At 45.2% G+C, this 22,500-nt stretch overlaps 1 protein-coding gene across 2 annotated transcripts in view; it reads left to right on the top strand.

The window, feature by feature from the left end:
- The window catches only part of LOC121552598 (forkhead box protein N3-like), a 48,335-nt gene that overhangs the window by 11,503 nt on the left and 14,332 nt on the right, over positions 1 to 22,500 (top strand). For both annotated transcript variants that reach the window (XM_045211271.1, XM_045211272.1), the window contains exons 2-3: positions 5,506 to 6,072; positions 20,333 to 20,481. In XM_045211271.1, the coding sequence (XP_045067206.1) occupies positions 5,524 to 6,072; positions 20,333 to 20,481 (698 nt within the window). In that variant the 5' untranslated portion in view covers positions 5,506 to 5,523. The remainder of the gene's footprint in view (positions 1 to 5,505; positions 6,073 to 20,332; positions 20,482 to 22,500) is intronic.

Raw genomic sequence — 22,500 nt, 5'->3', positions numbered from 1 at the left:
GAGAGAAGGGTGGAGAGGCCTACAGCGTACTGTGTATTAAATGCAGAGCACACTACTCTGTGAAGGCCCAGCCAACCACTACTCTGTGCAGGCCCAGCCAACCACTACTCTGTGCAGGCCCAGCCAACCACTACACTGTGAAGGCCCAGCCAACCACTACTCTGTGCAGGCCCAGCCAACCACTACTCTGTGCAGGCCCAGCCAACCACTACACTGTGAAGCCAACTTTCCCACTTTAAAGCTCTCAAACACACATAAAACCCATCCAGTTCACTCTGTCTGTCTGCACCCACCTCTTTTAGAGTAAAACCAATGAATTTTCAATCTACTCTCCTGTTTTAACTTGTGAAATGGCTCCTTTGCATATAGAGTATACCTTCTGAGATGGCCATATATCAAACGTACACTGAAACTTGAACACACACTTGTGTAAAGAGCACAGAGTGCCAGGAGGGAACTAACTGTCAAAACTGAAGAATTGTCTGGAAGATGTGTGTGTATGTGTGTGCACACAGCACACTGTGTGTGTGTGTATGAAGGCATGAAGGTGTTTGCATGCGTGCCTGTGTGTGTGTGTGTGTGTGTGTGTGTGTGTGTGTGTGTGTGTGTGTGTTTGTATGGTGTGTCACAGAGAGTCTGAAATATTGAAGTTAAAGGGCCTTTGTGCTTGATTTTTTTTAAAGCCTGACCTGAGCCCAGTGCACAGCGCTCAGCGTTAGAGTTAGAGTCATAGTCAGTCTGCTCTGCTGTCTGTGTGTGTGTACTCCACTAAGGGGCCTGGAGGCTGTACACTCACAGGTCACCTTCACTACACTACACTGGCCTCAGATCAGCGAGAAGAGTTAGGGTTGTTTGTGCAGAAGTCTAGTCAGTTCAGGGAGAGAGGGAGTGGTTACTGTAGAATCATAGTGAAGGCTACCTTTTTGTGTGATGTGACATATTATGCCATATTATGGTGATTGACTGAAGGCTTAGTACCGTGTCATACGCTTATCATTTATTTGCACTGTTACTGCTGACAGCTAATCATTTGTTTGATACATGTGTCTGTGGCTACTTTGATTCGCACTTCAATTAATTACATTCTATATGGCATGTTAATACAGCATGTTGTCTCTTCAAGTGCTGGTCATGTGTTTTGATACTGTAAAGACCAGATCTCTCTATGGTCTCTGGTGTGTGTGTGTGTGTGTGTGTGTGTGAGTGTGTGTGTGTGTGTGTGTGTGTGTGTGTGTGTGTGTGTGTGTGTGTGTGTGTGTGTGTGTGTGTGTGTGTGGGTGTGTGTTGCTGGGCAGCTCACACAATGACCCCTGACCTCTGTCTCATAATCTCCCTAGGCTCTGTAGCAGGGTGAGAGTCACAGAGAGACAGACACACATACATATACACTAACGCACACACACACACACACACACTGGACTATCCTGTTCCTTTGGTTAACTGGCCTCACATGTGTGCCCTGTGAAGCCCTGATATTTGTTATCAAGGCAAGACAGGGAATGGAAACTGAAACTGATTTCATGGATTGAAGCAGCTAGAGAAAATCACAACCTTTCGTACACCAATGTTACATACATACAGGAGGTTATTGTTTACTCACCGTCTCTCTCTCTCTCTCTCTCTCTCTCTCTCTCTCTCTCTCTCTCTCTCTCTCTCTCTCTCTCTCTCTCTCTCTCTCTCTCTCTCTCTCTCTCTCTCTCTCTCTCTCTCTCTCTCTCTCTCTCTCTCTCTCTCTCTCTCTCTCTCTCTAGCCCTGCTCCGCCTAATCTAACCCTGCCTGGATCCACAGGCAACTCCACTCGATTTGTCCACTCACTCACTCACTGACTGACTGACTGACTGACTGTCTCTCTCTCTCTCTCTCTCTCTCTCTCTCTCTCTCTCTCTCTCTCTCTCTCTCTCTCTCTCTCTCTCTCTCTCTCTCTCTCAGGGCCCATAGGGCTCTGGTCAAACGTAGTGCACTATAGGAATAGGGTGCCATTTGGGATGCACAATATGAGATTTTATATTCATTCCATTCTCCCTTCAGTGACCAATTCACTGAAGGCTTTGAAAGGAAGGTCTCTGGTTTATAATGTATTCTCAATTAGAGACAATTAACCATGTGATCCTGACTGACCTGAGCACAGTTTGACACCCTCTTAATAGTCTCTCTGGGGAGTTCATGACCTCTTCACCCCTGTAAACATTGTGCCACTCATTATAGAGAAGAGGTATAGGTTGTGAAGAGGTGAAGTGTTAAATACACACACACACTCACACACTCACACACTCTATGTTATAGAGACATTAAACAACTGGACACTTCCTGTTTTACACTGTGTATTTAAATACTGTATCCTCGACATAGCTCATTCTATTATTTCTACTACTGTACATTGCATTTTAGTTACACTGTTTATACACACTGCATATTTATTTGTATACTGGATTTATTTATATACAGGATAGCTCACTCTAATATATCTACTGCTGTACATATAATTCAGAGTATATCTTGTGTAGATTACGTATAGATTGCATTTGGATTTGGATTACTGTTACAGTGCTATGTGGGTTGTTAATGAGATTCGTTCCAACATTTCTCAATTTTTCAAAAGTGTTATTATTTTAGTATTATTTGTGTACTTGTTTGACATTTTACTGCATTGTTAGGAGATAGTAACATAAGCATTTCGCTGCACCTGCTATAACATCTGCTAAACTGTGTATGCGACCAATAAACTTTGATTTGATTTGAAATATAATTCCACCTTATGCAAATGTCCACCCAACCAATGTTTGCTGCTTTGGGATTGTGTTGTTGACTTCGCACTCATCTTGCATTGAGAGGAGTCATCTTGTGCGATAAGATGGACATCAGTGACCTCGTCAAGAGGTTTGGACATTGATGTTTGTGAGAATAGCAGCACCAATGGTTCACTGGGGGATTCCATCAGACTCAGGAGAAAATTGGGTGTCAAGGTCAAGAAGGTCGTAGGGTCGTGTACACAAGCTTTTAATTAAAACACACACACACACACACACACACACACACACACACACACACACACACTCTGTCCGTCTGTCAAGCCTCTAGTAGGAAGTACCCCCCCCCCACCCCCCTCCTGCACCTCACACACCAGCCCAGGCATCATCAACGATCAAGTCTGAACTTGAGCAATAACTCTCATTGTCCTTTAACAGTCAGTCATCAGGGGGTTGTATAAACGTTGAATAAAAGTTTGTTTAGAGCTCAAAGTGTGTTAAGGAGTGGTTTATGAGAACTCTAGGGGATGAATACACGGCTCCGCGCTGCGCCTCGCTGCGGCTCACAAACATACTCATAACACAGGCCCTAACTGGAAGGAGTTTGTTGTCATAGCAACAGTAAAATTAGATGACTTTACTGTCAGCCGTAATGTTTCATGGCCCTGCCTCGCCTGGTGCCTTGCCTGCCGTCATGGCAACGTAACAAGAAAACGTTCTCTGTGTGTTCCGTTGTTCCCTTCTCCTCGACGCCCGACGCCTCGACGACGTCCAACTGGGAACAATGTCACACCAGTAACCTTCCCTATTCCCTCGACACGATCCACACCTTGACACGCCTGTCACCACTTTCTATCTCAACCCCCTCGTTTACCTTAGTTCGTTTATCCACTTTCTATTTGCAGGGCTTTTCAAGAGTAGGAATATCTGTTGTCGAGCTTGGAGATTTCAATTCATTACAGTCAATGTCAGTATTGGTGCAACAACATGGCTCTGTCAGGTAGCTGCTGTTGAATCACTGGGATATTGTCAGTTAAGGAAGAACAATAGATAACAGATATCTACAGAAGCTAGATGACAGATAAAGCTGCTCTAGGTTACTGTTTGGTTACCATAAACACACATGTATGACTGCTATACACAATACAGCCTACAGACATTTATGGAGGAAGTAAAGATTCAGTCAAATCAAGGTTTATTGGTCGTGAACACATCTGCAGATGTTATCACAGGTGCAGTGAAATGCTTGTGTTTCTAGCTGCAACAGTGCAGTAATACTGTACCTAGCAATACAAAACAATACACACAATCCAAAAAGAATGAAATTAAGAAATGTCAGAACGAATGCAAATAGCAACCCGAAGATCAAATATATCTGCATATCTGAAAGCTGCATGGAATCTAAAGAAGCTTTAGGCTGTTGGTGGCCATATGCACAGCACATCACACATACAATATATGACTAACAGGCTCAGAGACAGTTTCTATCTACAAGCCATTAGACTGCTGAACACTTGAACTGGACAGACCACCTGCTTTGATTCTCTGTACCTTAGTACATATCACAACTGCTGCTACCAGACTCTTATTATACTGCTCTGTTTATACACTTGCCCCCCACCCAATATACAGTACGTGTAAATATTGGACTATAAATGTGTCTTCCTGGATTATACTTATTATAAAATGTTTATTCTATTCTATTGCCATTTACTTTATGTTTGCATTCTTATATTTTACTATTTCTTATTGTTGTTGCATTGTCGAGAAGGAACCTGCAAGAAAGCATTTAGTTAAAGCTTAATACTTCAAACTACTATACACAATAGAGCCTATAGGCCTATACATCTTTTTATGAAGACAAGAGAAAAGATATCGACAGATCTCAAAGCTGTAGGCTAGTGTTTGGTGGCATAATGCATACATCGTCTACCACACAACCTACAGTATATACATGTGTTCTATTCCATATATAGCTCAGTCCTTGTAACTCGGTGAAGCAGAATTATCAGAGCAGGAAGGAAGAGTAGCTTCCCAAATAGCACCCTATTCTTTGCATAGTGGGCCCATAGGGCTCTGGTCAAAAGTAGTGCACTATATACAGAGTAGGGTTCCATTTGAGATGCAACCACAGAGACACAGAGCTGTTGTTCTGTGGTGAAAGTGGCTCCGAGAGGGGGTAGGGAGCCATGGCAACGTGACAGCTGTCATAGCGAGGGGGGACAGGGATGGATGTTGACAGCTGTCCATCAATCAGCCAGAGTGAAGAGTCAAATCGGGGGATGATTACCTTGGCTCATAGCATGATCATTCAGGGTGAGCTGGCTACTACATATCTCCTGCTGGGATTAATCCTATCCTAGTGTGTGTGTATGCCTGTGTGTGTGTGTGTCGGGGTGTGTGTCCTCGGTGGGATGAGCAGGAGTAGATAACTCACTCTATGACTGAGTCGTGCCCAGCACATTCCCATCTTGGGATAATCTTACCAACAGAAGACACCAACTAAAACAAGATATAAGCATTTACTATGCAGTCAATGTAGCTACTGTTCTATCAATTAATCTGCAGTTAACTAATGTATTCTAACTCTCATCTTATCTTCACTAGTTGGTTTGATTGTTACAGCAACCATTCCTGAGGATCCCAGTTGGATTGAAACTGTCTCTCAAAAACCACTGTAGAAGCATCAGAGTTGCAGACATGACTTTATTCACAGTAACCCAATCTTGTCCTCTTGTCGTCTCCTCCCCCCTCCAGGAGAGAGCCCAGGGCTGGATGGGACCCACCATGCCCCCCAGTAAGAAGGCCCAGAGCCCCAGCAGCGGTTTGGGAGCGACCCGGGGTCTGAGTCCCCTCTACAGGGAGGCGGAGGCAGCCGACCTGTCCCTGTCCCTGTCGGCCTCCTTCTCCAAGGCCGAGGACGAGGAGCTCACCAGCCTCTCCTGGCTCCACGAGAGCACAGACCTTCTCAACAGCTTCTCTCACTCGGGGCTACGCTCCGTCTCCCCCCTACAGGATCCTGACGGTCACCCTCTACCCCCACACTCCCCCTCCTCCTCCTCCCCTTCCCCCGACCCATGTGATTCTTCCCCATACGACCTGGCCATGGGAGCCAATCGGAAGCCTCCGTACTCGTTCAGCTGTCTGATCTTCATGGCGATAGAGGACGCGCCGTCCAAGAGGCTGCCGGTGAAAGATATCTATGGTTGGATACTGGAGCATTTCCCGTATTTTGCTAGCGCCCCTACTGGTTGGAAGAACTCGGTGCGCCACAATCTGTCACTTAATAAGTGTTTCAAGAAGGTGGACAAGGACAGGAGCCAGGTAAGGAGGAGGCTAGCAAAGACATACACACGCGTACGCACACACTCACACACATACCCCACACACACGCAACACAAACAGATGCACCGCACTCTCTCGCTCTCTTTCTCTCTTTCTCTCTCTCTCTTTCCCTTTCTCTTTGCTTGTTTGAGGTGTTTGGACGCATTTCAAATTCAGTTATCAGGAGAACAGACATTTCAATCTCAGAGTCAAACATATCCAGTATTTTGTCTACACATGTACAAGGAATTTCTTTATCAATACTTTATCATCTGCTTTTTAGTTGGAATTCTGTGAGAAGTTTGGAGTTTTCTGGAGGGAACAGTCTTTCGGTTTTGATGTCAATCTTGATATGGTCTCTTCTAAAGGCTTACATATTTCACTAATCATTCTCCTGTTTCAGGAGCAGATTACATATGGGCTAGATATCTATAAGGAAAATAATTATAGGCTAGATATTTATAAGGAAAATAATTCCCATGACCAATTAAAACTAAAAGTTGTAATAACATTCATGTCAAAAGACATCAGATATCATCTGCCCATGGGGAAAGTATAAGCAAATACTGGAAGAAAGGGATAACCCACACTCACTGAAATATTCTTTAAGTTTTAATGTCTTATTTTTTCAGCCAGGACACCCGTGATACAAGTCAGTATTCGACGTCCATCCATGTTTGAGGACGTGGTGAGATGACGTGGAAACACTTCAAAATTTGACGTTTGGAACAACTTCGAAATTTGACATTTGAGAAACATGGATGAATGTCGAATTCTGACGTGAGACTGTGAGTGCTGGTTGAATTTTTTTGCAGCATAGGTAAGAACAAAGGGACGCGTTTCGCCGACAACCTTCGTCAGCGTTTGGAGAACAACAGACATCCACCCATATTTATAGATAACGTCACATTGTAGTACTGCTTTTTTCACAATCATTATTTACATACATTATTTACATACAATATTTACATACATTTTCTTCTATTTTCCACCAAGGCTCCTGTTGTTCAAAGGAAGCAACCTAACAGAAGTTCTTCATTCAGGCCTCTAAGGCTCTGTTTGTAAGGCACAGACATAAAATGCCTCTCTGCAACAGCAATTATTCTCTGTCACTTCCTTGTTTAAGTGGCTGTACAAGCCCTGGAACCTCAGTCTGCCCACATTAAAGTGTCTGGCTACAGGGGACAGTTCACTGTGATGCAATGTTCAAGGGTAATTTCTTTCTTCCGGAAAGAAAATGTATGTAAGGGGTAGAATTTCCTGTAAAACAAGATTTGTGGTCTATTTACTTCAGTGCCCATGTGGCTATTATTATGTTGGAAAGTCTAAGAGAGAATTGAAAGTTCGTATTACAGAGCACAAGAGCGGAGCACCCCTGTAGCCAGACACTTTAATGTGTGTCTTCTAATGAAGTTCATATTTGAGAATTGCCAGAACAATCTGAGATATCAAACATATTTTTCGCTCCCTCTGGCATGTAATCACCCATATGGCTTATATTATGTACACTATGCAGGCTTTAGCTTTTGCATTAGATTCTTTATGAAATGGACTTGTGAGCACTAAACTACATTTGACCAGCACATGAACCACTGCCTTTCCCTTGTGAGTGAATGTGATATGTGGAAAGACAAAATGTACAAAGCGTATTGTGTGTGTGTGTCTGCCCTTAAGTTACTCTGTCAGCTGGCCCCTTGACTACAACTGCATAGAGTTTGCCTTGTATACATATCTCCATAGTAACTAGGTTGCAGTTGACATAAAAGTATGCTGTTGCTGTGGCGACGGGAAAACTGATTTGGCTATACTGACTTTGAGTGTGTGTGCCCGCCCTTGGGTTCGTACAATAATATATGTGTGTGGATGAACACAAGTGTGTGTGTGCGTGCGTGTGATTGCAAGGACAGAAAGGTGCAGTTGGCAGGGACATACTTTTTTTTTTTCACACACACAGTTTAAGACAGCCAATTAGTTAACTCTTCAATTCTGTCCAATACCCGCTCAGCCCAAACTGACTACCAACTGTTACAGGAACAGAAAATAAAGCGTTACCTAAAGATGCATGCCTCAGTATACACATAAGAATGTGTGCCTGCGTCTAAAAACAGCTATTTTACCTGAGAAAAAGACTGGTTTGTATGGAATCCTAATTATGTAAACTGTTACCAGCTGTTGTCTAAGCTGTTAGCTTAGCTGTTGTCTTAGCTCTCTCGAATAACACCTGTGACTGCTTTATGCCTATCTCCCATGTCAATATGCCTTGCCTATTGCTGTTTCGGTTAGTTCTAACTGTACTTTTTCAATGTAGAGCCCCCAGTCCAGCTCAACCTGTCTCAGATAGATCCTTTGTCCCACCCCCCACACACACGCGGAGACCGGCTCAATCGGTGCCTCCAGTGATGCTATCTCTTTCATCTTTACCCAATGCTTAGGTTTACCTCCACTGTACTCATATCCTTCCATATCCTTGTCTGTACATAATGCCCTGAATCTATTCTACAACGCCCGGAAATCGGCCCCTTGTTTTCTCTGTACCCAACGCACTAGAAGACCAGTTCTTAAAGCCTTTAGCCATATCCTTATTCTACTCCTCCTCTGTTCCTCTGGTGATGTAGAGGTTAACCCAGGCCCTGTAGCCCCCAGTATCACTGCTACTCCCCAGGCGCTATCATTTGTTGACTTCTGTAATCGCAAAAGCCTTGGTTTCTTGCATGTTAACATCAGAAGCCTCCTCCCTAAGTTTGAGTTATTCACTGCGTTAGCAAACTCAGCCAACCCTGATTTCCATTCCCAACTACAACATTTTCCGTCTAGATAGAACTGCCAAAGGGGGCGGAGTTGCAATCTACTGTAGAGATAGCCTGCAGAGCTCTATCATACTATTCAGGTCTGTGCCCAAACAGTTTGAGCTTCTACTTCTAAAAATCCACCTTTCCAGAAATAAGTCTCTCACTGTTGCCGCTTGCTACAGACCCCCCTCAGCCCCCAGCTGTGCCCTGAACACCATATGTGAATTAATTGCCCCCCATCTATCCTCAGAGTTCGTATTGCTTGGTGACCTAAACTGGGATATGCTTAACACCCCGGCCGTCCTACAATCTAAACTACATGCCCTCAATCTCACACAAATTATCGAGGAACCTACCAGGTACAACCCTAAATCCATTAACATGGGCACCCTCATAGATATCATCCTGACTAATTTACCCTCTAAATACACCTCCGCTGTCTTCAACCAGGATCTCAGCGATCACTGCCTCATTGCCTGCGTCCGTAATAGGTCCGCGGTCAAACGACCACCCCTCATCACTGTCAAACACTCCCTAAAACACTTCAGCAAGCAGGCCTTTCTAATTTCTATCCATCCTGCCCTGCCTTTTGAAAGTATTTGAAAGCCAAGTTAACAAACAGATCACCTACCATTTAGAATCCCACCGTACCTTCTCCGCTATGCAATCTGGTTTCCGAGCTGGTCATGGGTTTACCTCAACCACGCTCAAGGTCCTAAACGATATGATAACTGCGATCGATAAAAGACAGTACTGTGCAGCCGTCTTCATTGACCTGGCCAAGGCTTTTGACTCTGTCAATCACCGCATTCTTATTGGCAGACTAAATAGCCTTGGTTTCTCAAATAACTGCCTCGCCTGGTTTCGCCACAGGGTTCAATTCTCGGGCCGACTCTATTCTCTGTGTATGTCAATGATGTCGCTCTTGCTGCTGGTGACTCTCAGATCCACCTCTATGCAGACGACACCATTTTGTATACATCTGGCCCTTCATTGGACACTGTGTTAACAAACCTCCAAACGAGCTTCAATGCCATACAACACTCCTTCCGTGGCCTCCAACTGCTCTTAAACACTAGTAAAACTAAATGCATGCTCTTCAATCGAACGCTGCTTGCACCTGCCTGCCTGACTAGAATCACTACTCTCGGCGGTTCTGACTTAGAATATGTGGACAACTACATATACCTAGGTGTCTGGTTAGACTGTAAACTCTCCTTCCAGACTCACATTAAGCATCTCCAATCCAAAGTTAAATCTAGAATCAGCTTCCTATTTCGCAACAAAGCCTCCTTCACTCATGCTGCTAATCATGCCCTCGTAAAACTGACTATCCTACCGATCCTTGACTTCGGCGATGTCATTTACAAAATAGCTTCCAATACTCTACTCAGCAAATTGGATGTAGTCTATCACAGTGCCATCCGTTTTGTCACCAAAGCCCCATATACTACCCACCATTGTGACCTGTACGCTCTCGTTGGCTGGCCCTCACTACATATTCGTCGCCAAACCCACTGGCTCCAGGTCATCTATAAATCACTGCTAGGCAAATCCCCGCCTTATCTTAGCTCATTGGTCACCATAGCAACACCCACCCGTAGTATGCATTCCAGCAGGTATATCTCACTGGTCATCCCCAAAGCCAACACCTCCTTTGGTCGCCATTCCTTCCAGTTCGCTGCTGCAAATGACTGGAACGAACTGCGCAAATCTCTGAAGCTGGAGACACTTATCTCCCTCACTATCTTTAAGCATCAGTTGTCAGAGCAGCTTACCGATCACTGCACCTGTACACAGCCCATCTGTAATTAGCCAACCCAACTACCTCATCCCCATATTGTTATTTACATTGTTATTTATTTTGCTCATTTGCACCCCAGTATCTCTATTTGCACATCATCTTCTGCACATCTATCACTCCAGTGTTAATATTAAATTATAATTGTAATTATTTTGCACTATGGCCTATTTATTACCTTACCTCCATAACTTACTACATTTGCAAAAACTGTATATATATTTTCTATTGTGTTATTGACTGTAAGTTTTGTTTATTCCATATGTAACTCTGTGTTGTTGTTGTTTTTTCCGCACTGCTTTGCTTTATCTTGGCCAGGTCGCAGTTGTAAATGAGAACTTGTTCTCAACTGGCTTCTTACCTGGTTAAATAAAGGTGAAATAAAAATAAATAAAAAAGGAGAGACTAACGTTACTGTAGCATTCAACTACTGTATTTCTAAGGAGAAGCTGTGTTTCATGTTTTTGACCTTTTAAATGCCTTTTACTATAACTTGCTTTCCTCTGCCTGTTTGTCTCAATCTGAATTGAGCGCAGTATGGGTCGGGTAAGCAGTTTTACATTGCATTATATTTCACATTAACGTCAAGCTAGTTGGGAGGGAAAATCTTACAACTGGATTGGGGTTTAGTATAGTGAAACAGTCTTGGTTGGTCCAAGGGCTAAGTCCTTTCTAGGCTTTTGCTTGGAAGAAAATAGCCTTTTTGCAAATGTACCAAATTATATTTCCATCAATTTAGAGAGATGGAGATTATTATGACAATACCCTATTTGTTCCAGTGAGTGTGTTTCTGGGTCATATCCAGGCAGACGACAAGACTACTGACTGGGGTTAGCTTAGAATATGCGTGTGTGTGCATAAGTGTGTGTGTGTGTGTATGTGCACGCGTGTTTGTGTGCGAGACAGCCAGAGGGCTCAAGTCTCACGGTTTCCATGGTGTTGTTTACAAACAGGATTCCTCCATTGGTGAATGAGAAGCCTTAATGACATGACACAGTGTTGTTCTGTTAGTGCCTTGGATCAGTGTTGTAATCATAACACACGCACCACACACACACAGCGTCAAATTATTCAAAGATTTTTGGTTATGAAATCAAAGCTGATTAGTGAGTTATGAAGTCAGTGCTGCATGAGAAACAGTTCAAAAATAGCTATTTCATCAATCCAATACTCTCAACGCTTTCTCAAGGTATTGGGATCAGACAGTTATCTAACTTAACCTTGCCTCTAGTGTATGACCACAACTTTGGACTAAATCTCTATTTTCATCTGTGGCTAAAGTGGAAACAGACTGGTAACCAGGCTAACTCAAGATCCATAGCAACAGATCTCTGGTTTGAAACTGGTTAAAGTGGTGTCATAGGGTCTCATACACTCACAGAAAACATTGTTCCAAAATGTGTAAAGGGTTCTACATGGAACTCAAAAGGGTTTTTCAAAGGGTTATCCTATGGGGACAGCTGAAGAACCCTTTTAGGTTATAGATAGCACCTTTTTTTTTTCTAAGAGGGTTGGTCACAGCAGAGGAAGAAAAACAGATCCTATGTTTTCAATGACTCATAAATGTATTTGGAACAAATAGTTCTCTGATATAACCTTTTCTGCCATTATACTATGATGCAGCTTAGAACCATAGCAACATCCGGATCCCTGGTATGTGGTTGGTTGAAGAGGTCTGCAGTATTAGGGTCAGTAACAGCAGGAACATTTAATATCCCCCCCTCTCTTCTCTCTACCTTCTTTTCCTAGTGGGTCCCAGACTGCAGACTACAGTTTATGTAACAGAGGAAACAGATGTGGGGAGCATACAACTCCTCTCTTTCTGTCTGTCTTTCATTCTCTCTCTCTCTCTCTCTGTCTCTCTCTCTGACGTTGACAGACTGAGTTGGCCTAGGCTAGAGGTCTGCTGTGGGACCGATTTCTTCATCCCGCTCCTGCTGCTTTTCATACCGCGCCCGCTGACTTCTTGTCTGACTCCAACCCGCTCCCGCAAGAAATGGTCCCGAATCCGACCGCAGTCCCGCAATGTTATTTTAGGTGTATGTGATGCAGCTGGCTTCCCAGCAATTTTAAGGCCACACTTATAGGTGTACTCGATCTTGCATGCCCCAAAAAAGAGAAGAAAGGTAGGGTACTGAATGTAAATCAGCAAAAATTAGGCTATTAGAGTTTGTGAATATTGCAACAGAGGTGCTATTCGCACGCCCAACACAAGAGAGGAGAGGTAGGTTACTGAACTTGAAGCAGAATTATCCTCCTATGAGAGTTTTTGAATAGTGCGACAAACAGGTGCTTTAATACAATAACACATACAAGACAGAAAGACGACCTTTCGTAATAATCTGCGGGACTAAAAAATATTTGAATCCCAAAGTTGTCTGTCTGACCGCCCGCTCCTGACCGCAGCATGAAAAATGCAGACCACTCCACAATGCTCTCAGTCTGGCCACATGTCCCGCGGGATGCCCTCGGGAATGCAGCTCTCTAGCCTAGACCACTCTGTATATACTCTTCAGAGTCAGTGTATTTCTGTCTTTGCACATCTTTGTGCTCTGAATTTATACAGTGTCTATTAAGACATATGTTTCAAGGTTTAAGTTTTATTATAAACTGGGTAGTTCAAGCCCTGAATGCTGATTGGCTGACAGCTGTGGTGTATCAGACCGTATACCAAGGGTATGACAAAACATTTATTGTTACTGCTCTAATTACATTGGTAACCAGTTTATAATAGCAATAAGGCACCTCAGGGGTTTGTGGTATATGGCCAATATACCACGGCTAAGGGCTGTATCCAGACACTCCACGTTGTGTCGTGCTTAAGAACAGCCCTTAGCCATGGTATATTGGCCATATACCACACCTCCTCGGGCCTTATTGCTTAATTAGTCATATGTACAGGATAGCCTACACATGGTATACACTGTCCAATGAAATGCTTACTTGCAGGTTCCTTCTCTTCAATGCAACAACAATAAGAAATAATAGAAGATAAGAATACGAACATAAAGTAAATGGCTCAGTAGAAACATTTTAACATAATTATAATACTTGGGGGGATTGAGGGCAGTGTTTAAATTGTGCATTATTAGCAATAGTAAGTAAGAGTCTGGTAGCAGCAGTTGTGATGGTATCAGACCTCATGCTCTGGTACCGTCTGCCCAACGGTAAGGGAGAGAACAGCTCGTGGCTGGGGTGTATGATGTCCTTGATGATGCTGCGGGGCTTCCTCAGGCACCGTTTCAAGTAGATGTCATGTATGGGTGGGAGCACGGTACTGGGCCGTTTTCACCACCCGCTGGAGGGCCTTGCGGTTGTGGACGGAGCAATTCCCGTATCAGGCCTTGATGCAACTAGTCAGGACACTCTCAATGGTGCAGCAGTATTATTTGGAGAGGTGCCATGCCGTATTTCCTAAGCCACCTTAGGAAGTAGAAACACTGTTGCACCCTCTTGACAAGAGTGGTGGTGTTGTTGGTCCATGTCAAGTCATCGGTGATGTGTGTAACCAGGTCAGATATTTTTTGTTTCTTTCCCTAATGGTTCAAGTTATTGGGTTTCTATTGATCTGATCCTAGAACTGTTGTTAAGGGCAACTTCTACCTCCTGGAGCCATATGACTTCAGGGTTTCCCGGAAGCCTTCCTAGAATGCTTTATAAACTCAGAGGGGCAGTGGCGTGGAACCAGGTTGGGTTGGGTTGTAGTGTAGGCACAGAACCCTGAGCACACATGCAGCTGGCTATTCCAGGAACAAGGCTCTTTCCAAGACACATTTTTACATTTACATTTTTAGTCATTTAGCAGACGCTCTTATCCAGAGCGACTTACAGTTGGTGAATACATATTTTTTTATACTGGCCCCCCGTGGGAATCAAACCCACAACCCTGGCGTTGCAAACACCATGCTCTATCAACTGAGCTACATCCCTGCCGGCCATTCCCTCCCCTACCCTGGACAACGCTGGGCCAATTGTGCGCCGCCCATGAGTCTCCCGGTCGCGGCCGGCTGCGACAGAGCCTGGATTCGAACCAGGATCTCTAGTGGCACAGTTAGCACTGCGATGCAGTGCCTTAGACCACTGCGCCACTCAGGAGTACACCACTCAGGAGACACCTCAGGAGTACGCCACTCAGGAGACACCAAGACATGGAAAGAAAAAAAGTGGTAACCAGCCAACCCAAATTTAAATAGCACTGTTGTTTTTATTTGTTTACATTCAATGCAAACTAGTTGGACTATTCTCTGCTGGTAAATACAGCTACATATCTAGAATCGGCTTCCTATTTCGCAACAAAGCCTCCTTCACTCATGCTGCCAAACATGCCCTCGTAAAACTGACTATCCTACCGATCCTTGACTTCGGCGATGTCATTTACAAAATAGCCTCCAACACTCTACTCAGCAAATTGGATGTAGTCTATCACAGTGCCATCCGTTTTGTCTCCAAAGCCCCATATACTACCCACCACTGTGACCTGTACGCTCTTGTTGGCTGGTCCTCACTACACGTTCGTCGTCAAACCCACTGGCTCCAGGCCATCTATAAATCACTGCTAGGCAAATCCCCGCCTTATCTTAGCTCATTGGTCACCATAGCAGCACCCACCCGTAGTCTGTGCTCCAGCAGGTATATCTCACTGGTCATCCCCAAAGCCAACACCTCATTTGGCCGCCATTCCTTCCAGTTCTCTGCTGCCAATGACTGGAACGAATTGAAAAAATCTCTGAAGCTGGAGACTCTTATCTCCCTCACTAACTTTAAGCATCAGTTGTCAGAGCACCTTACCAATCACTGCACATGTACACAGCCCATCTGAAATTAGCCCACCCAACTACCTCATCCCTATATTGTTTTTTATTTTGCTCTTTTGCACCCCAGTATCTCTACTTGCACATAATCTCTTGCACATCTAGCGTTCCAGTGTTAATACTAATTGTAATTATTTTGCACTATAGCCTATTTATTGCCTTACCTCCATAACTTGCTACATTTGCACACACTGTATATATATTTGCTGTTGTATTTTTTGACTTTATGTTTTTTTACCCCATATGTAACTCTGTGTTGTTGTTTTTATCACACTTCTTTGCTTTATCTTGGCCAGGTCGCAGTTGTAAATGAGAACTTGTTCTCAACTGGCTTACCTGGTTAAATAAAGGTTAAATACAAATAAATAAATAAATATATCTCTCACTCATCCCCATTGCAACGGCTGGCACGAAGGGCATCACAGAACAAAGAATCTCCACTTCTTTCTGTACTTGGCCATCTTCTCCACTGTGAACCAATCCTGAATAAATCTGTCACCTCAATTCTAGCTATTCCCTCTTAACTACAGCGTTATTTCCACACCTCAGTGCCTCTGGAGTACATGTAGCCATGCTAAGAACTTACACTACATGGCCAAAAGGATGTGGACACCCCTTCAAATTAGTGAATTTGGCTATTTCAGCCACACCCGTTGCTGACAAGGTGCATAAAATTGAGCACACAGCCATGCAATCTCCATAGACAAATATTGTCAGTAGAATGGCCCATACTGAAGAGCTCAGTGACTTTCAACGTGGCACCGTCATAGGATGCCACCTTTCCAACAAGTCAGTTTGTCAAATTTCTGCCCTGCTAGATTACCTCTGGAAGCAACGTCAGCACAAGAACTGTTCGTCTGGAGCTTCATGAAAGGGGTTTCCATGGCCAAGCAGCCACACACAAGCCTAAGATCACCATGCGCAATGCCAAGTGTCGGCTGGAGTGGTGTAAAGCTCGCTGCCATTGGACTCTGGATCAGTGGAAATGCGTTCTCTGGAGTGATGAATCACGCTTCACCATCTGGCAGTCCTACGGACGAATCTGCCAGGAGAACGCTACCTGCCCCAATGCATAGTGCCAACTGTAAAGTTTGATGGAGGAGAAATAGTTGTCTGGGGCTGTTTTTCATGGTTCGGGCTAGACCCCTTAGTTCCAGTGAAGGGAAATCTTAACGTTACAGCATACAATGACATTCTAGACGATTCTGTGCCTCCAACTTTGTGGCAACAGTTTGGGGAAGGCCCTTTCCTGTTTCAGCATGACAATTCCCCCGTGCACAAAGCGAGGTCCATACATAAATGGTTTGTTGAGGGCCTCCCGAGTGGCGCAGTGGTCTAAGGCAGGCTGTGTCACAACCGGCCGTGACCGGGAGTCCCATAGGGGGGCTCACAATTGGCCCAGCGTCGTCCGGGTTAGGGGAGGGTTTGGCCGGTGGGCTTTACTTGGCTCATTGCGCTCTAGCGACTCCTTGTGGCTGGCCAGGCGCCTGCAGGCTGACTTCGGTCGTCAGTTGAACAATGTTTCCTCCGACACATTGGTGCAGCTGGCTTCCAGGTTAAGCGCGCCTATGTTAAGAAGCACGGTTTGGCGGGTCATGTTTCGGAGGATGCATGACTCGACCTTTGCCTCTCCCGAGCCTGTTGGGGAGTTGCAGCGATGAGACAAGATCGCAATTGGGGAGAAAAAAGAGGGTAAAAGAATTATAATTACAAAATAATAATAAATAAAATAAATGGTTTGTCGAGATCCGTGTGGATGAACTTGACTGGCATGCACAGAGCCTGACCTCAACCCCATTGAACACCTTTGGGATGAATTGGAACGCCGACTGCAAGCCAGGCCTAAATGCCCAACATCAGTGCCCGACCTCACTAATGCTCTTGTGGCTGAATGGAAGCAAGTCGCAGCAATGTTCCAACATCTAGTGGAAAGCCTGCCCAGAAGAGTGGAGGCTGTTATAGCAGCAAACGGGGGACGAACTCCATATTAATGCCCATGATTGTGGAACGAGATTTTCGACGAGCAGGTGTCCACATACATGTAGTGTAGCTGACAGCAGTAACCAGTCCCTCCAGCCTCACTTGTCCTGGATCTAAAGCCCTAATCCCCTGCTACGGTGGTTGACACACACCTGCAGGAGAGACAGGCCTGGTGTTGCGTCCAAAATGGCATCCTATTCCCTATATAGTGCACTACTTTTCACCAGGGTCCATAGGGCTTTGGTCAAAAGTAGTGCACTATGTAGGGAATAGGGAATAGAGTGCCATTTGAGACGCTGATCCGGTGTTGTCTGGGTGAATGAGGATAAACCAGCTCCACATAATGGAACAATCCAAATGGGAGGGTACTCAGAGCTGCGGAACAAACCTCCAGTGGGGTTTAGAAAATCTGTGGAAGAAACCTCCAGTGGGGTTTAGAAAATGGCACCAATGCACGGTCTGTGAGAGGAGAGGGAGGTGGAGAAGGGAGGGGAGGGAGAGGAGAGACTAGGGTGCAGTTGCAAAAAAAATGTGGATGTCATTAGCTACAAAGAATAAATAACTCCCATTAACAAGACTTGGGGTCACTTTCTTTGCCAACAACAACACACTCCACCACCACTACACCTCTCAGGTTAGACGTTACTCTGGGACCCATGGCAGGATATTATGTAGAATCAGTTTAACCTCCCCAAATACTAACCATAGCCATGAGTTTTGAAGAACAAGAAACTGATCCTAGATCAGTGTCTAGTGGCAACTTTCATCCTACTTTGCCAACATTGACATAGTTTGGCACCTCCTCTCCACCTCCTGCTGTTGCCTGTTGCCTAGGCGAGTCCTGCACTCTGATTGGTCCATTGGCCCATCGACCAGGGGGCTGTGGAGCTGTCTGCTGACTGGTGGTTGGGGGTGGTGATGGCAGCGGCTCAGTAGAGAGCTCCGCTGTAGGGAGCATTGATTTAACAGGCTGGCAGGCGGCGTGCTCACACACAAACACACACACACACATATACACACACACGCAGTGGACTGGCGGGAGAGTGCGAGGGGGAAATTTGGGCCGGCGGGGGACACCTCTGTGGAGGTGAGATGTGAGTGATGTCATGGTGTGTGTGTGTGTGCATTCATGTGTGCATGTTTGGGTATAATATCATACTCTCCAGGGAAGGCATCTCTAGCTGTACTATACCCACACCAGAGAGCTAAGCATGCTGGGTAATATCAGACACCACAGGGGAAGTGGCTGGACTGGGCACACACACATGCCTGTACACATATGAGGCCTAAATATTACAGCCTAGTGCTTGTAATAAAGTATTTATATTCTGTCCTTCAACAAACCAATGGACAGACACAAACGAACACATAATTACTTATTTACTTGTAATGTAAATATATATAGATACACAGCCTTCTTACATGACATATTTTAATATACGGTTACAGTCATTCTGAGTTGTAGCTACAGCACCAATTAACCTTACCTGTATTAAGAAAGCCTTTGTACCTACCTCCTGTGAGTACCTGTATCATGTAGAAACACAGAAAAATTCACAGTGATGGGATTGATTATATTAGCAAGGTTGGTAGAGGATGGCGTTTGCAACACCAAGATAGTGGGTTCAATTCCCGGGATCACCCATATGTAAAATGTATGCATGCATGACTAAGTCGCTTTGGACTTTTGATCTCCCAGTCACACACACACATACACACACAAACACACATACACACACAAACACACACTCCTCTCTCTCGTCACTACTCTGTCAGACTCCATTCTTTTTTACTGTCTATTTGGCAGGCATTATCAGAGTAGTGAAGTATTAAGTTACATGGTGGGTGGGTGTATGTCTCTCCAACAGCACTGATGGGAAGTAGACATCTTCATTAGGTGGGGGAAGTTCTAAAAATCTATTTGATCTAAAAATAGAACATCACAGCACAACCCCTCTGGAATGGAAAAGTTCATGAGTTTCCTCTCCTTCTGTCTTAACCAAGAGCTCTGTGGAGATTTTTTGGAAAATGGAAATATCACTGCAATAACACACACACACACACACACACACACACACACACACACACACACACACACACACACACACACACACACACACACACTATCTCTGCAGATAATATATTAAGACTAATATGCCTTTAAGACATATCTTCTGATAGAATGTAAATGTGTGTGATATGTATGGGTCCTGGGGTGATGTTTGAGAAGTACCCTATTTCCGGAGTTTTCCTAATGGATTCAGTCATGTTCTGTTTCAATGTGCTTCATCTGGGTGGGATCTGGTCTGCAGCACAACTATGTAAGAAAGTGAAGAAGAAGAGGAGAGAGAGAGAGAGAGAGAGAGAGAGAGAGAGAGAGAGAGAGAGAGAGAGAGAGAGGACACAACTTTGTAAATAAGACTAGGGGCATTATGTTGTTGACAACAACAGAAAGACAGGACATATGGAGAGGGTTGTGGTGCTGGATGTTGACTGAGCTTGTGCTTTGGACCTGTTTGTTCTGCTCTGTGTCTCTGTGTTTGTTTGTGATCTGGTGTGTCTCTGATGTAGGCTGGTTTTCGAGGCACAGTGGATAGTGAGAGAGACAACTGTCATATAGCCATGGTTCAAATGGTCAAGATTCCTGTTTTCATGTTGTTAGTTAAATAATACTAACCATCCTCTTCTCTCTCTCTCTCTCTCTCTCTCTCTCTCTCTCTCTCTCTCTCTGCCTCTCTCTCTCCTTCCCTCTCCTTCCCTCTCTCCTTCTCTCTCCTTCCCTCTCTCCTTCCCTATCCTCCCCTCTCCTTCCCTCTCTCTCTCTCTCCTTCCCTCTCTCTCTCTCCTTCTCTCTCCTTCCCTCTTCTTCCCTCTCTCAGAGTATAGGTAAAGGCTCATTGTGGTCCATAGATCCAGAGTACCGAAACAACCTGATCCAGGCCTTGAAGAAAACGCCATACCACCCCTACTCCCCAGGACTGGTTACTCCCTCCACCTCTCCCCCCACCTCTCCTCAGGCATATCACAGGTAACTACACACTTCTCACACTCTCTTTACACACTCTCTTCATTCTGTCTTTTACTCCTTCTTTATATTGTTCACCCACTCCTTCCCTCTTTCCCTAAGGCGTATCACAGGTAGCTATCACAGGTAGCTCTCTCGCTCTCTCTCTCTCTCTCTCTCTCTCTCTCTCTCTCTCTCTGTCTCTCTCACACACACACACACATACACTCTTCCCTTGTGTACTTTATTCTCTCCCTCTCTTTTTGACCCCCCCAATTTGTCATTTACATATTTACCCCCAGTTTCCCTCTCCCTCTCCCATACCTTCCTTCCCCCTCCCTACCTCCTCACATCCCCCTCTTCTTATCTGCTTCTATAATTCCCTGTCCCCCCCTTACAACTCCGTCCCTCTCCCTTACCTTTCTTCCCCCTCTCTTCTCTCCATTCTCCCACCTCTCATTGCTCTCGTTTTCTCACCTGTCTAGTCATCCCAGTGGGTAGCTATGTCAGAGAGAACCACTATTAAGCTTTTACAGTTTTTTCCTTCTTTCTTCTCTCTCCTCCTCCTCAGTCGGTCAGCCAGTCGGTGGGCAGGTTGGCTCGCAGAACCACTGGACTGTGTAAGACCGAATAATTGGCTCAGTGTAAAACGTAAAAGTGTCATTTCTAACAATGAGGGATGGGGAGGTGGAACAAATTGGAGGCCAGTTTCCGGACGCTGGTAGAAAAGGGAAAATATGTCAGTTTCTCCATTACATTATACAGTATGAGAAAGAGGAATAAGGGGAATACATTTTATATTGAGAGAGACTTCACGCCTGGGGTCCCTAGCGGCATTTTGACTCAGTAGCCAACACGCGCGCACACACACAGACACACAGACACACACACACACACACACACACACACACACACACACACACACACACACACACACACACACACACACACACACACACACACACACACACACACAGGGAAGAACCCATGTGTGGAAACGGACTAGGATATTGGAGAGGAGGCATATATGTCTGTGTCCTTCAGTGAGGGATATTGTGACTGTATCAAAGTCAGGTCAATGGTTATGGTACAGAGAGAGTATAGATGGCTTTGATGGTCAAGGATTATCTCAGTGGCGTATACAATGAGTGGAGGGAGGGAGGGAGGGAGGGAGGGAGGGAGGGAGGGAGGGAGGGAGGGAGGGAGGGAGGGAGGGAGGGAGGGAGGGAGGGAGGAGGGAGGGAGGAGGGAAGAGAGAGAGATTCACGTTTTTTCTTTGTCTACCTCCATTGTTGTATCTCAGAGATCTCACATTTCTCAGTTCCACCTTTCACCAATGACTTACTCTGCTCCTGAATGATTGTGCATAGCATGTAGAACATTTAGGCGTTCCATGAGAGGGAGGATAGAAAGAAGGAGGAAGAGAGACAGAGTAGAGCATGCTGGGTATCAGGTCAGCTCTCTGGCGCATTCCATCACACCCCATCGGCATCTGGATGGGGGAGGAGGGAAGAAGGGGGGAGGAGAGGGAGTCTCGAGGGACTGGAGGGGGAGAGAGCAGGAGGAGGGCTGAACGACCGTCTGCCACGAGTTAGCCCCTCGCGAGACGATTAATGCATGGTTGCCTAGGCGATGGGAACGCCTCCATGGCAACACATGCGCTGAGACAGGTGCAGCCACACCACAAATCTATTTGTTGCCTGGCGGAAGAAGAAAAAAAAGAGAAAGTGCGAAGGGAGAGAGGAGAAGAGAGGGAGAGAGAAGGAGAGAGAGGGAGAGAGGAGAAGAGAGGGAGAGAGGGAGAGAGGAGAATAGAGGGAGAGAGGGAGAGAGGGAGAGAGGAGAGGGAGAGAGAGGGAGAGAGGGAGAGAGGGAGAGAGAGGGAGAGAGAGGGAGAGAGAGGGAGAGAGGGAGAGAGAGGGAGAGAGGAGAGGGAGAGAGAGGGAGAGAGGGAGGAGAGAGAGGGAGAGAGAAGGAGAGAGAGGGAGAGAGGAGAAGAGAGGGAGAGAGAGAGGAGAGAGAGAGGGAGAGAGAGAGAGAGAG

This window comes from Coregonus clupeaformis, chromosome 36 (genome assembly GCF_020615455.1).
Source record: "Coregonus clupeaformis isolate EN_2021a chromosome 36, ASM2061545v1, whole genome shotgun sequence".
NCBI lineage: Eukaryota > Metazoa > Chordata > Actinopteri > Salmoniformes > Salmonidae > Coregonus > Coregonus clupeaformis.
The sequence above is the reverse complement of the archived record's forward strand: the minus strand, read 5'-3'. Positions and strand labels throughout refer to the sequence as shown.